The 14,585-nt window shown below is 37.0% G+C and overlaps 1 protein-coding gene across 4 annotated transcripts in view; it reads left to right on the plus strand.

Moving 5' to 3' along the window:
- The window catches only part of EPS15 (epidermal growth factor receptor pathway substrate 15), a 91,936-nt gene that overhangs the window by 10,885 nt on the left and 66,466 nt on the right, over positions 1–14,585 (plus strand). For all 4 annotated transcript variants that reach the window (XR_013975126.1, XM_080921055.1, XM_080921056.1 and 1 more), the window contains exons 2-4: positions 4,875–4,916; positions 11,760–11,849; positions 12,669–12,716. Coding sequence is in view for 3 of the 4 variants with exons in the window: in XM_080921055.1 (XP_080777181.1) it covers positions 4,875–4,916; positions 11,760–11,849; positions 12,669–12,716 (180 nt within the window). In the remaining variant the exon portion in view is untranslated. The remainder of the gene's footprint in view (positions 1–4,874; positions 4,917–11,759; positions 11,850–12,668; positions 12,717–14,585) is intronic.

Here is a 14,585-nt window from a genome sequence, read left to right on the forward strand (position 1 = left end):
GTTCAATGTTGTTTTTTTCTTGAGACAGGGTTTCTCTGTGTAGTCCTGGTTATACTGATACTTGATCTGTAGACCAGGCTGATCTTGAGCATACAGAGATTCTCCTGCCTCTACCTCCAGAGTGTTAAGATTATAGGCATGTGACTCCATTGCCCAGATTTATTTATATATTTAAAAATTTTACTCAACAATGCTTAAATAGTTTTTCAGAAACTGTTCTGTAGTTGTTAAATGTACTCCTAGGCATGCTATTCTTTTTTGATGCTACTGTCAATGGAATTTATTTAAGTCTATCGTCAAACTTACTGTAAGTGCATAAAATATATTCACTTTATATACTGATTTTTATTTCTTATAACCTTGGTAACTTTGTTCATTTAAATGGATTCTTTAGTACTTTACTTGTAGATTATCTTATTCTTTGTGAATGGGATAGTTCTACCTCTTTTATTTCTTGTTTTTAATTAATATATGTGTATATATATACATACATACAGACTGTGTAGTAATATGTAGCAATTTACTTTTTTTTTTTAAAGGCAAGGTTTCTCTATGTAGTCCAGGCTGTCTTGGAGCACTCCTTGTAGACCAAACTGGCCTTCAACTTATAGAGATCCGTCTATCTCTTAGCTTTACTTGCAACTTATTTTTAAAAGAAATTTCTCTTATATTTATGAATATATGTCAAAATTGATAAAGAATAATGATTTTACAACAGAATTATTTTTTATGTAGACAACTGTGATTTAAAAGTTTCCCTTTAGAAATCTCACTTATTGCTAAAAAGGTTCATGTGCAATTTTGTACAATTACTTTTAGATATTTATTTTTCCCAAATCAAAAACTTGTTTGATTCTCTATATAAGTATTCTTGATATAAAGGATCTTCAGAGAGTGCACAGTGCTATTGAGAATGTAAAACCACACAATCCTGTTTTCTAGAGACTATCTCTGAACACTTTAGCCATTCCTTTTTTTTTTAATTGAACAACTTTATTTTAAAAAACAAAGATAAATGTACAGATTTTAAGCATTTTTACATAAAAGTATACAAACACATTTTTTGTCAGTACTTGGTTTTGTTAAAGGTTTGATAGTGTGCATTAAGATCTTACTAGTTACAATGAGCATAAAGTACATGTAAAACAAGATGTAACCTGGAAATAGTCAAAGTTTTCTTGGTGTGTAAAGATTAAGCATAATGTTTTTTCATTTTTTTTTCTTGAACTTCATATAGTCTGTGAGTTGTTTCTGGGGTGTTCAAAGCTTTCTGGGGTTAGTATCCAGTTATCAGTGACTGCATATTATGTCTGTTCTTTTGTGACTGGGTTATCTCACTCAGGATGATATTCTCTAAATGCATCCATTTTCTTAAGAATTTCATAAAGTCATTGTTTCTGATAGCTGAGTAGTACTCCATTGTGTAAATATACCACAATTTTTTATCCATTAATCTACTGAAGGACATCTGGGTTCTTTCCAGCTTCTGGCTATTATAAATAGGGCTGCTATGAACATTGTGGTGCATGTGTCTTTGTTGTATTTTGGAGCTTTTCTGGGGTATATGCCCAGAAGTGGAATAACTGGGTCTTCAGGTAGCACTTTAGCCATTCCTTTTTGATGTTTGTGTTTAGGATGTGTGCTTTTTTAACATCTAAAAAGTGATCATATTTATAGTTTAGCAACAATGACAAAAGCTGGTTTTACTGAGGCACATAAACAATATTCTTGTTTCATCTTGCATAATATGAGTGACTTGGCAATTTGATGACTTTCTGCTGTCACCTGTAGTCACATTAGTGTAGTAATTGACAGGGTATACTTTAATCACCTTAATAAACTGCTGCGTTCTTATATGTTTTTGCAGTAACTAGTGGATCTGTATTATGTTGATGAATAAGGTACAATTTGAAGCTCAGTGGTTAGAGACCGTTTCTCTGAGTAACCCTGGCTATCCTTGAACTTACAGAGATCTGCCTATCTCTGCCTTCTAAGTGCTGGGATCAAAGGTGTGTGCCACCACTACCTGTCTTGGAGCTCAGAATTTCTTATTTATGATTTAAAACAATTCCCTTGGATGCCAGTTCAGTAAAATCAACTCCTGTTTATCTTTGCTTTCTTTTTTAAAACAGACATTTGCCTTTATGTCGGTAATCATATACTTTTTTTTTTTTTAATTCTCAAACTGGGACATTTTTAAGATTATAAAGGGGATGCTACAGATATTTAACATATTATACATTTGGGAATATCTCTGTTCAGACTAGTTTTATTGTATTGATAGGTAATATAATAGTTCCAGTTAGTTCTCTTTTCTTTTTTGAGCTAGGCTCTCATCTTTGTAGCCTAGGCTGGCTTTGATGTTATGTAGCTCAGGCAACCTTGAATTTAGCTCGGTCTTCTTGCCTCAACTTCCCTGTTACTGGGATTATAAATGGGATATTATAAGTGCTCTGTTTTATTTTACTTCTTTTTAGTTCAGAATAGAAATTTATTCAATTAAAAATGAAAGATTCTTGATGGAATTATTATAGTTAGCTCGGGAGCATAATACAGAATTCCAAAATGAAATCTTCCGTTCTGTTTTACTTCTCATCATTTTGCTCACTTCTCCTGTGACTTTGAAATCTGCAGTTACTGTTGTAGCAAAAGTTGTCAATAAAATTGGTAATTGCTATGTCTCAAAAGAAGTTTCTTTTGGAGCTTTTTTTCATGTGTGTGTGTTGTGGGTGTGTGATATACTCGTGTGCATAGGCCTTTGTACATGCAGAGGTCAGAAAAGGATGTCTGGTGTCTTTCTCTATTGTTCTCCACCTTGTTCCCTTGATACAGGGGCTCAGTGAACCAGAAGCTCTCCATTTCCACTAGGCTGGTTGGCCAGCAAGCTCCTGGGATACACCTGTCTTCTTTCCTTAATGCTGGGCGTGTGGTTACACACATCCTGCCTGGTTTTTATGTGAGCGTTGGGGATTTGAACTGAGGCCCTCATGTGTGCACATGAAACTCTCCTCCATCTCCCCAGCCCACATCTTGTTTTGTTTTCATTGAACTTTGATCCTTGAATAAGGATTTCCAACTGGTTTTGTACAGCATATTGCCAAGTATTGGGGGACTTAGTTTTAAAAATATCTACCATTAAGACACTTAGACACTTAGGTAAGATTTATAAGGCAACTTGTAACATTTATAAAGGCTACAGCTATTAAAATTTGATGACCCTGTTATGTTGCCATACTGAAATACTTTTTGTATTCAATACTAGCTTCATCTATAACATTTCAACTGTTTATATATAAAAGCATCTGTGAATATTGACATTCAGCATTAGCCATGACCCTGAATTTTTTTTCTCTCTGAAAAGTGAACTCTGAAACTGGTGGTGCACATTTTTAATACTAGCACTTGGGAGGCAGAGGCAGATGGGTGTCTGTGAGTTCTAAGACAGCTGGAGCTATACAGAGAAACCCTGTCCCCAAAAACTAAAAATCAAAAAAAAATTTTTTTGGAAAAGTGAAAGTATGTACATGTCTAGTATACACCTAATATATCTGGAGTATATATTAATTTATAGATCTTATATATCTTCCACACTGTGCATGTGTATTTTTACCTGTGCTCTTCTTCTCCCTTCTCCCTCACCTCTTAGTAAGTCTTGTCAGAGCTTTCTTAAATAATACCCTCTTTTTTTGCCTTCATGGACATTCAGGTTGTCAACTGAATCATTTAAAATTATACCCTAAGTTACTTCCTATGTTCTTCTATCTACACACACACACACACAGACACACACACAGACACACACACACACACAGTCACTCTTGACTTTTGTTTTCCTTTGTGTATTTTCATTTCTTTAACTTATACCATGTTTGTTATGGCAAATAAATGGAGCTCTTTATAAATTGTCTTCTACAAAATGTTATACTGTTATCTCTTGTTCATAAGTTCTTCTTTTTCCTTGCATATGTGTGTATGTGTGTGTTTGAGACATGGTCTTGCTCTATAGGTCAGGTTGGCCTCTACTAGGTACATAGGCATGTACCCACCACCGTGTCCATACTTCTTCCTGTTTTGTACAGATGCAGCTGAGCTTTGTTAAGTGCATGCATTCGTGTTATTTCTAAGTATATCCACCCTCTTTTCTTCCACAATTTTAAGTTCCTGCTTTCCTGTCACCTTTGAGCCTTATTAGATGCCCTTCCTGAACATTCTTCCGTGTTCTTGTACAGGCAAACTTGAGCTCTTGAGCATTGGTATCTGAGGCTGCCTTGCAGATGAGCTGTTATGTTCATCAGTGAACAAGGAGCCCTTTGAATGGGGTGACATGAATGGCACTGCCTGCAGATGAGCAATTCAAGTCTGACATCAGATCGTCATCATCACACCAGTTTGTGTACCACAGGTTGTTTGTTGTTGCTGTGGTCACAGTTTTTACCCCAGTGTATATGCTAGGCAAATGCTTTCCTTCTGTACTGTATCCCTTGCCTTCTATTGATTACTTTATTGAGATAGATTTTTGAATAGATTTTTAAGTACCATGGATACTTAGGTAGAGGGTGGGCATTTTGAAGAGAGCTTTAAACTGACTTCTGTTATATAGTGGGTTTCTGGGTAGAATTTTGATTGAATAAGACCCTTAGACTTTGTTTTCCTGGTTTTTGTAAACTGTGACTTTACTCATTTTCTCCTTGTCACCAAAGAAGAACAAACTCATTCCCCCTAGAAAATCCCAATCTTTCTGAAATGATTTTTTTCATCTTTTGTCCTATTATTTTGTTACATTATATTGTTTCTCAAATATCTTTTGAATAAATGCCAAATATATCACAAGAACTTACTGAATAAAATATAATTGCTATTTATTTCTATTTTAGTTGTCAAGTGGAAATCCTGTATATGAAAAATACTATAGACAGGTAAGATTTTACTATTTGTATTCTGAATTGATCATAAACTATGCTATCAATTGTTGATTATATACATGTAGATAAGCAGTTGTTAGGTATGTTTGATGTGCTATGCTTTCAACTTTTGGGCTTTAGCCTCTAGCTTTGAGTACTTGATACTGTTTTTGTTTTGAGAGGGTCCTGCTAGGTGGTCTTTGCTGGCCTTTTAGTACATAATCTTGAAGTGGAAACTTAAGGGTTCTTTGGAAAGTCAGTTGTGTTGGAAGGTGTTTTGCTGGGGCAAACATGAGAAAGAGTGTTTTCCTGAAGTGGACAAAGGTGAAAGACTAAGGCAGACTCGTGAAGGAATGTTTCCTGAAGCAGACACTGGAGAGAGGATGTTTTGCTAAAGCAAGCATGTGAAAGGACATGTGATAAAGGATTCTTTGCTAGCAACATGTTTCAGTCCACTTTACATTGCATAGTTGAGCTGCATTTATTGGGACTTCATGGACTCAGGCTGATTGGATGCCTGCACTGAGGCAGTGCCTGGAGGACACATGATGTTTGTTGGACTCCATGGAGTGACTGAGGGAGAACTTGGCTTTGCTAGTACAGCCAGCTGTGCAATACTTGTGGGCTTTGAGTCTTTGCTGATCTGAGAAAGGCACAGCCAACAACTTTGGTGTTCCTGCTGATCTCTCCTTCTGACTTGAGCCAAGGCTGAGGCCTGGCTGGCTCTGCTAGGTTGTGTCACCACTGTTGCTAACCAGACTCTACAGAACTGGCCTGCTGATGTATTCGTGAAGTGTTTGTGAGTGGATTGAGCTGCTGCTTTCTGCTAACCTGTGAACTGAACTGCCTATTCAAACAACAGAGATGGGAGTTGCCCCAAAGAACCTTTCTAAACAGGTTCACTTCCTTATTTTTTTCCCCACTACCTCTGGTAAGTGGTGGGCAATAAAAGAGATTAAAGTGTTTAAAAACCATCATTAAAAATAAAATTTGAAAGAATTAAAGTAACACAATCCTATCTCAATCTGAGTGCTGAGATTACAGGCATACACCAAACATTAGCAATTAGCTCTCAGACAAATGAGAGAGAATTTAGTTATCTTAAATATTAGTGTTTAAAAAATCTGTAGAACATTAAATACATTTATTTAGACTAAAACATCCAAATTAATGTGTAAGCCAAATGGCAATGACTATTATATGTTTGTTTGTTTGATGGTTTGGGTGTTTGGTGGTGGGTTCCTGTTCCATAGTCTGGATGACCTGCTGCATAGTCTGGCTTGTCACCACCCTCCTGCATCAGCCTCTAGTGCTGAGATTATACGTGTGTGCCATTATACCTGTCTTATTTAAGTAAGTTTTACAGACTGAAAGCAAGGTTGTCACACACATTAATGGAATATGGGCTGAGGTCTAGTTCTTTGGTAGATTACATGCTCAGCATACACAAACCCCTAGGTTTAATTCCCACCAACCAGCTAACCAAAATCTGAATCAAGGCTTTTGTTAATTAATTACTCAGGGAAGTATTCAGGTATAAAATTAAGAATACAAAAACCAGATGTGATAATATTTGTTAATCCTAGCACTTAATGGAGGACGAAAGAGGATCAAGAGTTCAAGATAATCCTAGGTTACATAATGAGTTTGAGGCCAGTGTGAGCTGTGATTTTCAACCTTGAAAAGCATTAAAAGTAAAAATAAGAATATGCGTTGTAGTGATTCATAACCAGAAAATTTGTTTGCATGTGTATGGACAAGAATCGTTTGTATTATAACAGTTCTATAATTTTTCATTTCAGTTTAAAGCCTTCTTAAAAAGCTAACCAGAAACACACACATATTTTAGATCAGATAACGTCCTGATGTTCTAGATGGTTTCAGTTGTTCATCTCTCTCTCTCCTCTTTCTCTCTCTATCAATATTCTTGATAGTTTTATTCACCCTAGGCTGGCCTTGAACTCATTAAATAGCCGAGTATGACTTTGAACTTTCTGCCTCTGCTTTCCAAGTGCTGTGATTACAAGTGTGTGCTCCTGTGCCCAGCTTAATTTGCTCATTTCTGTGTGCTCATTTCACAGAAAACTTGAGTATTTATAGAAAACAGTGGTCTCATTTGGCTTGGTTGTGTATCTCATTTTAGAAGATACTAATTAGCCAGTATAGAGAGCTCTTTAGTTTTGACTTGTAAGTCTAGGACTGTATACTACTTAGCAGCTTCTAAGTCTAATTCTTAAAAATATATAGAGTTTGTGTATTTTTTAATTTTAAGCGCACACACACACACACACACACACACACACACACACTTCTTAAGAGTGGGATTCTTGTTGCTCAAGAGGGTCTGTAAAAAAAGAGACTTGGGCAGTATGGAGCACCTGTGATCCCAGCTCTTGGGAATTTACGGTCAGCCTGGGCTACATGAGGCCTTGGCTTTTGAAGCAAACAAACAAACAAACAAAACCAAACAAACAGAAAAAACAACAAACAAACCTAAGATGAAAAAAGATTAGGGGGAAGGACTTGTGATGACTGTTCAGGGAAAGGCACTTGCTCTATGAGCCTGCTTTCCTGAGCTTGACCCCCCAGGACCATGGTGGATGAAAAGAACGGACTCTCAAAAGTTGTTCTCTGACCTCTACATACATGCAATGTCCCTGCCCCCATCACATACACAGAGAAATAATTTTTAAAAATTATTTTAAAAGATACTCTCCCAACCCTCAAAACAACAGAAAAAGAGGAGAAAAAGGAAATGATGTGAGGCAGGAGGACATCTTGAGCTGGCTGGTTCAGCGTTAGCTTAGGCAACATACCAAAAACTTACCTTTTAAAAAATAAAATCAAGTAATTCTAATAGAGGGCTGTGCATATGCACAGTACTATAGCATCTACATATGGGAGACCTTGGGCTCAACCTCTGCTGCCCGAAAGTAAAACAAATCCCAATAACATCCTAAACAATGAGCACCATTAAATTGTAAACAATCTCTTGAGTCCTGTATGATTATTTTTTTTGGCTTATCTTGTGTCAGGAGTTTGCTTCACAAACTAGATCCGAGTTCAAGCTAAAAAGTGGCCAGAGGCCTAATTCAGTTTGCTAGTGTAGTCTGAAAGTCATTCCGGTGTTTTTTTCTCTCCTTTTTGAGATATACGGTGGCTTTTTGTTTTGTTTTATTTTTGGTTTTTAAAACAGCCCTTCTGGCTGTTCTGGAAATTAATCTGTGGACCAGGCTGGCCTTAAATTCAGAGATCTGTCCACCTCTGCTCTGCCTCTGGAGTGCTGAGATTAAAGGGATGTACAACCACCACACCTGGCTATTGAGACATGATTTTATGCAGCCTAGACTGGCCTAAATTAACTGTGTGATGGCGTTGTGTCTTGAATTTCCAATTTTCTTGCCTCTTCCCAAGTGTTGGGATTAAAGGCATGTACTGGGATTGGAGAGATGGCTCAGGAGGTAACACTGGCTCTTTCCCAGAGAATCTAGAATCAATTTCTAGCACCTACATGGTGGCTCAAAAACATTTGTATCTCCAGGTCCAAGAAATCCAATACCCTCTTCTGGCCTCTGTGGGTATTGAGCACATATGTGGTACACAGACATGTGCAGGCAAAACACAGTACACATAAAATAAACTTTAAAAAGGCATGTTCCATTGTGTCTGCTTTTTATTATTCTTTTTCTTTTACTATACTGAGAATCAAACGTAAGACTTTATACATGTTAGGTAAGTGCTCTGCCACTAAGCTGTTTTCTGAGCCCAGACGTCTATTCTTCTGAAGTGTTGGAATTTGAATCCTTTGTGAGACTAAGACACTTTGTTGAGGACATAGATTCTAGCTTGTAGTTTATAGCAGAGAGCCTTTTGCAGGAACCAGGACTGTAGGTGAATATAAATGGATGTTCTTAATTTGTTTCTATGACTGCTAGAATGGAAGAGTATAAGATTACATATTAGGATGCAGTATATAAATATTTAATGAATTCAATCTATGTTTTCTTTGAGTGTATTGATATTCTGGGTGTGAATGTTCCTTTTCTACCATGGTCAGGAAGTGGGCAAAGAAAAATAGTTCTGGAGAGTTCTAGAGGCGTATTTCCTGATACTTTCTGTGCTTCCTTCTTACCCCAAAATTTGAAGGATTAGGTAGGGTATTTTTTTTTTTTTTTTTTTTTTTTTTTTGCTTGTTTGTTTGTTTCTGAGTGCCTGGTCTGACCGGTTCCTTCCCTTTGGAAGGTTTAGGGTTTTGTTTCCTTTTGCTTCTTTTTCTGGTACTTTGCAGAATACTTTTTTTTTTTTTTTTTGGCAGAGAAATTTAGTCTTTAAACTAGAAACATGGGCTGGGGAGATGGCTCAGTCGTTAAAAGCACTTACTGTTCTTCCAGAGGTCCTGAGTTTAATTCCCAGCAACCATATGGTGGCTCACAACCATCTGTAATGAGATCTGATGCCCTCTTCTGGTGTGTCTGAAGACAGCAACAGTGTACTCACATATATGAAATAAATAAATAAATCTTAAAAAAAAAAAGAAATGATCTTCAGGTAGTACTATGTCCAATTTTCTGAGGAATCACCAGACTGATTACCAGAGTGGTTGTACCAGTTTACAACCCCACCAACAGTGTAGAAGTGTTCCTCTTTCTCTGCATCCTCGCCAGCATCTGCTGTCATCTGAATTTACACAATGGAGTACTACTCAGCTATCAGAAACAATGACTTTATGAAATTCTTAAGAAATGGATACATCTAGCGAATATCATCCTGAGTGAGATAACCCAGTCACAAAAGAACAGATATAATATGCAGTCACTGATAATTGGATACAACCCCAGAAAGCTCTGAACACCCCAGAAACAACTCACAGACTATATGAAGTTCAAGGAAAAAAAAAAAAAAAAAGAAAATGAAAAACCATTATGCTTAATCTTTATACACGAAGAAAACTTTGACTAATTCCAGGTTACATCTTGTTTTACATGTACTTTATGCTCATTGTAACTAGTAAGATCTTAATGCACACTATCAAACCTTTAAAAGAACCAAGTACTGACAAAAATGTATTTGTATACTTTTTTTGTATAGATTTTAGGCAAAAATGCTTAAAATCTATACATTTATCTTTGTTTTTTAAAATAAAGTTGTTCAATTAAAAAAAAGAAAAAAAAACCCCTAGAAACACAATTAGTTCATGAATATCCTAGTATAATATTTCATTTCCCACGACTTAAAATTTTTTTTGTTTTATTATTATTTATTTTTAGAAAAGAAGAGAATATGTACCAGAGGCAAAGTCTCATACAGTGTGCTCTGGTTGGTTGCCTAACACCAGCCCTGTCTTGTGACTCATTGATGGAGTTGATGGACAGAGGGATGTGCTGGAGACTGATCACAGACACACTGTACACCACAGTTAACTTCAAGGCAGATGATACTGGGTCAGCCTGTTCCAAAAGCAAGCCAACACATGATAGAAAGCAAGGAAACCAATGGACTTCTCCATGGGGAAGGCATGGGTGTGAACCCACAAGCATTCCCCTACCCCACAACACCCACTACCCCATCAGACCACAACAATACACAAAATGGAATGGTCCTTTGGTGTTGTTTTTCTGCAGGGATATCCAGGTTCCCAGTGTTTTATTTCGGATTTTTCTTTTCATATTTGAGCCCCGAATTCTTAAAGCAGTGTAGGGGCTTTACATCTTGAATTTTTCAGAATCTGGTTCTGCCCAATGGTAATTTGCTGAGCTTCTGCATCTATGACTCCCACTCCGAAGACATGTCACCCTCTGCCCTGCTGCTGGCATTGTAGTTTTCTTTTCACGGGGCATTTTGTTCTTTGCTTGGCTTAGTAGGCCCCTTGGTTCTGGTCTTTTCTTTCCTTTGCTGCTGTTTCTCCAGCTTTGACAGCTGCTTTGGAGCAGAGCTAGCAGCTCCAGGAGCAGAGGACTTCAGTTCTATAGTCACAGGCCCATCGTTCTGAATGTGCACTGCCTGTGGGCACCAGACTTGCCATCTCTGATAAGCTCTGGTCTGCAGCTCTTGCGGAGCTGCTCCAGAAGCTGCTGTAGAAGCAACCCGACTGCTCTGTGGGCATGGCCAGGTGGAAGTCGGGTTAGTTTCCTTTAACTAACTGGAGGTGAACTGGGCGACACACAGCCCCTCGTACTCCTGTCCATCACACTCTTGGACCAGTGCTTCCCACTGGCAACAGCTGTGGCGACTGGGACTTGACACTGACTTTTTTAGATTTACTTTTCATATTTACAAATATAAATTTAGAAAAACTTTTACAAAAATGAGTTTTGGGTTTTTGTTGTTTTGTTTTCTTGTTTGTTGTGACTGCATTCTGTCTTAAAGTCCCCATCAATGGAAATAATGTGTTTCTCTTAGTGTACCAGGTAAATTAAATAATTGAATATTGTCATGACTTACTGCTTGGTTTGGAGCTGACACTACTTTGATTTTTTTTTCTTAACATTACAGTTTCTAAAAATAGATATAAAAGCAGTTGATCTGAAACTATTTGAAGAGGCAATAACGTAAATAGCTATTTCAGTTTGTCAGACCTCAGGAAGTGCTTTCTTCTTTTATTGGTGTTTAAATGACAACCATAGGAATGAGGTGTTAGAGGCTGGAGTTCAGGTTCTTCACATGAACAGCAGACACAGTAGACACATTTTACAAATGGTTCCTGTCCAGATGGCACCACTCTGTTAGGCTCTGCAGAGTCCTTGCCCTTGTTAGCAGAAGGATTCTGGTTCCAGTTCGTAATGTAGGGAGGGAACACAAAAGTAGTGGTAATTTTAATTTTGTGTTTGATTGTCTGCTTCCTGTTTTCTGTCTTTTCAGGTTGAAGCAGGCAATACTGGGAGAGTGTTGGCTTTAGATGCTGCTGCATTCCTGAAAAAGTCGGGGCTTCCAGACTTGATTCTTGGAAAGGTAGTATGTATTTATTATATATAAATAGATTATGTATGAATGTGTAGAAGCCTAGTGAAACTGCAAGTAAATTCAGAAGGAAACAGTCAGGAAACATACACGTTAGAACTGAGACATAGAAGCAGTTGAAGGAACAGGATGGGGGTGTTATGGTGTAATAACTTTTTCTTTTGAAAATTAAAGCAATGTTGAACATTTTAGAAACATCACTTTGAATAGGATTAAATGAGACAGTAACGGTACATTTGGGTGTTGGGAAGAGACGGTGCAGAATAGGAATCTTGCTATCCACTCAAACAGCTGGGCCTATCCTTGCGTCTTTTGTAAGCTGCTGATGTTTGAAGTACAAAGTACAGTGAGGGACTGGAAAGAACAGAGGTGGGGAGCCCCTCTTTTACCAAATTGTTGGGCATGATATTGATATATAATAAATAAAATTTTTTAAAATATTCATTGTTAATAATTTTATGATTCACAGATAAACATTAACTCTCCATAGGAAAAACATTCATCTTAAGAGCTAAAATCAGGGCAGTGTGTTTCAATATACATCATTTGATTCAAAGTTAAGCCCTGGGCTGGTGAAAGGGCATTTGACTAGAAGTTGGAACTTGGGTTTAATTTTTCCCTCATTCCTTCAATGTTCTTAAGCTAGATCATCTAACCTAGGCCTTCATGTCTTTGAAAGAGTTACACTCAATAATTTTTAATGATTCTTAGATCTGTTTATATATATAGTTCATAAAGTTATAAATTACAGGGACTTGATTAATATTTTAAATGTATATATATTGATTCTATTTTCTTTGTAAATTTCAGATTTGGGATTTAGCTGACACAGATGGCAAAGGTGTCCTGAACAAACAAGTAAGATTGAGAGATTCCTGTGAATTTCTTTTTTTTGGCTAATTTGAAAGAAAACATAATTTCTTTTTAAATTTTTAAGCTCAAAATTTGTTTTTCAAGACCATGTGTCCTATCATTCAAAGTATATCGAATGACTGAACATTGAGCTGATTGCTAAAGCTTGGTGACATTGTTTTTTGAAGCATATATCTATTTGTATTATACATGTTTCATAATAGATAAAATGTTACATATTTATATATTAATATATAGATATCTATTAATATATGTTATATATTATAATAAACACATATGTATATGTTAATATATATAATCTATCCTACAGAGAGATTTTGCTTTTTGTATCTTATTAATGAAATTTCTTGAATGTACAAGATCATAATACTGGTTTTATAAGTAAATGTTACTATAGATCAGCCCAGGCCTTTGAAAGGAGTCTTTGGAGGTAATCAAACCTGAATTCTTGTTTTATGTCCTATATGTAGGTCAAAAAGTGGTTTACAAGATGGAAACTATACTCTATACATATGTGAAAGTGGTTATAGCCAAAGATATTGAATACCATGTATATATATATGGGCTTGTTGAAAATTTACTATGGCCTGATACTCTTGCTTAGTACCAGCTGTGTAAAACTCATGTGTAAAGCTCATTTTCCCTATGAACATAGCTAAAACAAGATCAAACCAGAAAAAGGTTCAGAATAATAATTAGATGAAAATAATTAGTCAAAATACTCAGCTTCATTTATATGAAAACTATGTTATGTGTATAGGTGTTTTACCTGCACATATGTGCATGTCCTTGTACCACATACACGCTTGGTGCCTGCAAGGGATAAGGCATTGGATCCCCTGGAACTGGAATTACAGACAGTTGTAAGTTGCCATGTGGGTGTGAGGAACTGAACCCATGCCCTCTGGAAGAGCAGCCAGTGCTCTCAATGGCAGAGTCATCTCTCCAGCCTAAAGAACACCCTGGATTTCAGGACTAGATTATAGTTGTTCTCGTTGGAGGGTCTGGAAAGAAGGGCCAGTTTAAGGCATTGAGGACTTTGCCACTCAGGTATCACTAACTCAGTCAGCAAGTATTCGTTAAGAACCAAGCTGTATAAGTGCAGAGGTGACAATGTCAGAATCAGCTCCTGTTAGGAGTTTATAATATAAAAACTTATTTGCTGGTAGTTCTGGACATTGGATAAGTTTGAGTTGTCTTTGTGATACCCAGGTTGCTAGATATATGGGTCTACCATTGAAGTTTGAGTTTACATTGAAAGCATAGTGTTTTGTTTTGGCATTTTGAACAGTGATTTATGTTGAGTCACAGTTAATCAAAATTCCAGCCCACAGTCATTTGGCTGCATTGTTTTTGGGTTTGTGATGAAGCAGACCGTCAAAGCAGAAAGGCATGGTGAGTAAAAGCTTACCTCATTGCTGCTGAGAAGTAAAGAGAGGAGAAAGGGCTGAGATCCCAATATCTCCTTCAAGGGCTCATGCTCAGTGACCTACATAGGCCCTTCCTCTTAAAGTTTTTTCACCTATTGGTAACACCACCCAGGACCATACCTTTAGCATATGAGCTTAGCGTCTTAGGGAACATTTAAGATCCAAATTATAGCAAAGGTATACTTTTTAAAAAGTGTGTTTGGTGTGTACATATCCATGTCTGCCTGGTGCACACAGAGATGAGAGGAAAACCTCGCTGGTGTTAGTCTTCATTCTCAACCTTGACTGAGGAGGGTTTCTTTGTAGTTTTCAGCTGCATGTGCCAGGCTAACCCATACGCTTCTGCAGATTTCCCTTCTCCACCTCTGATCTAGCCAGAGCATGCTGGGATTACAAATGTGTACTGGTGGCATCCAGCTTTACA

This window comes from Micromys minutus (assembly GCF_963924665.1).
Source record: "Micromys minutus genome assembly, chromosome: 9".
In the NCBI taxonomy this organism is placed as follows: domain Eukaryota; kingdom Metazoa; phylum Chordata; class Mammalia; order Rodentia; family Muridae; genus Micromys; species Micromys minutus.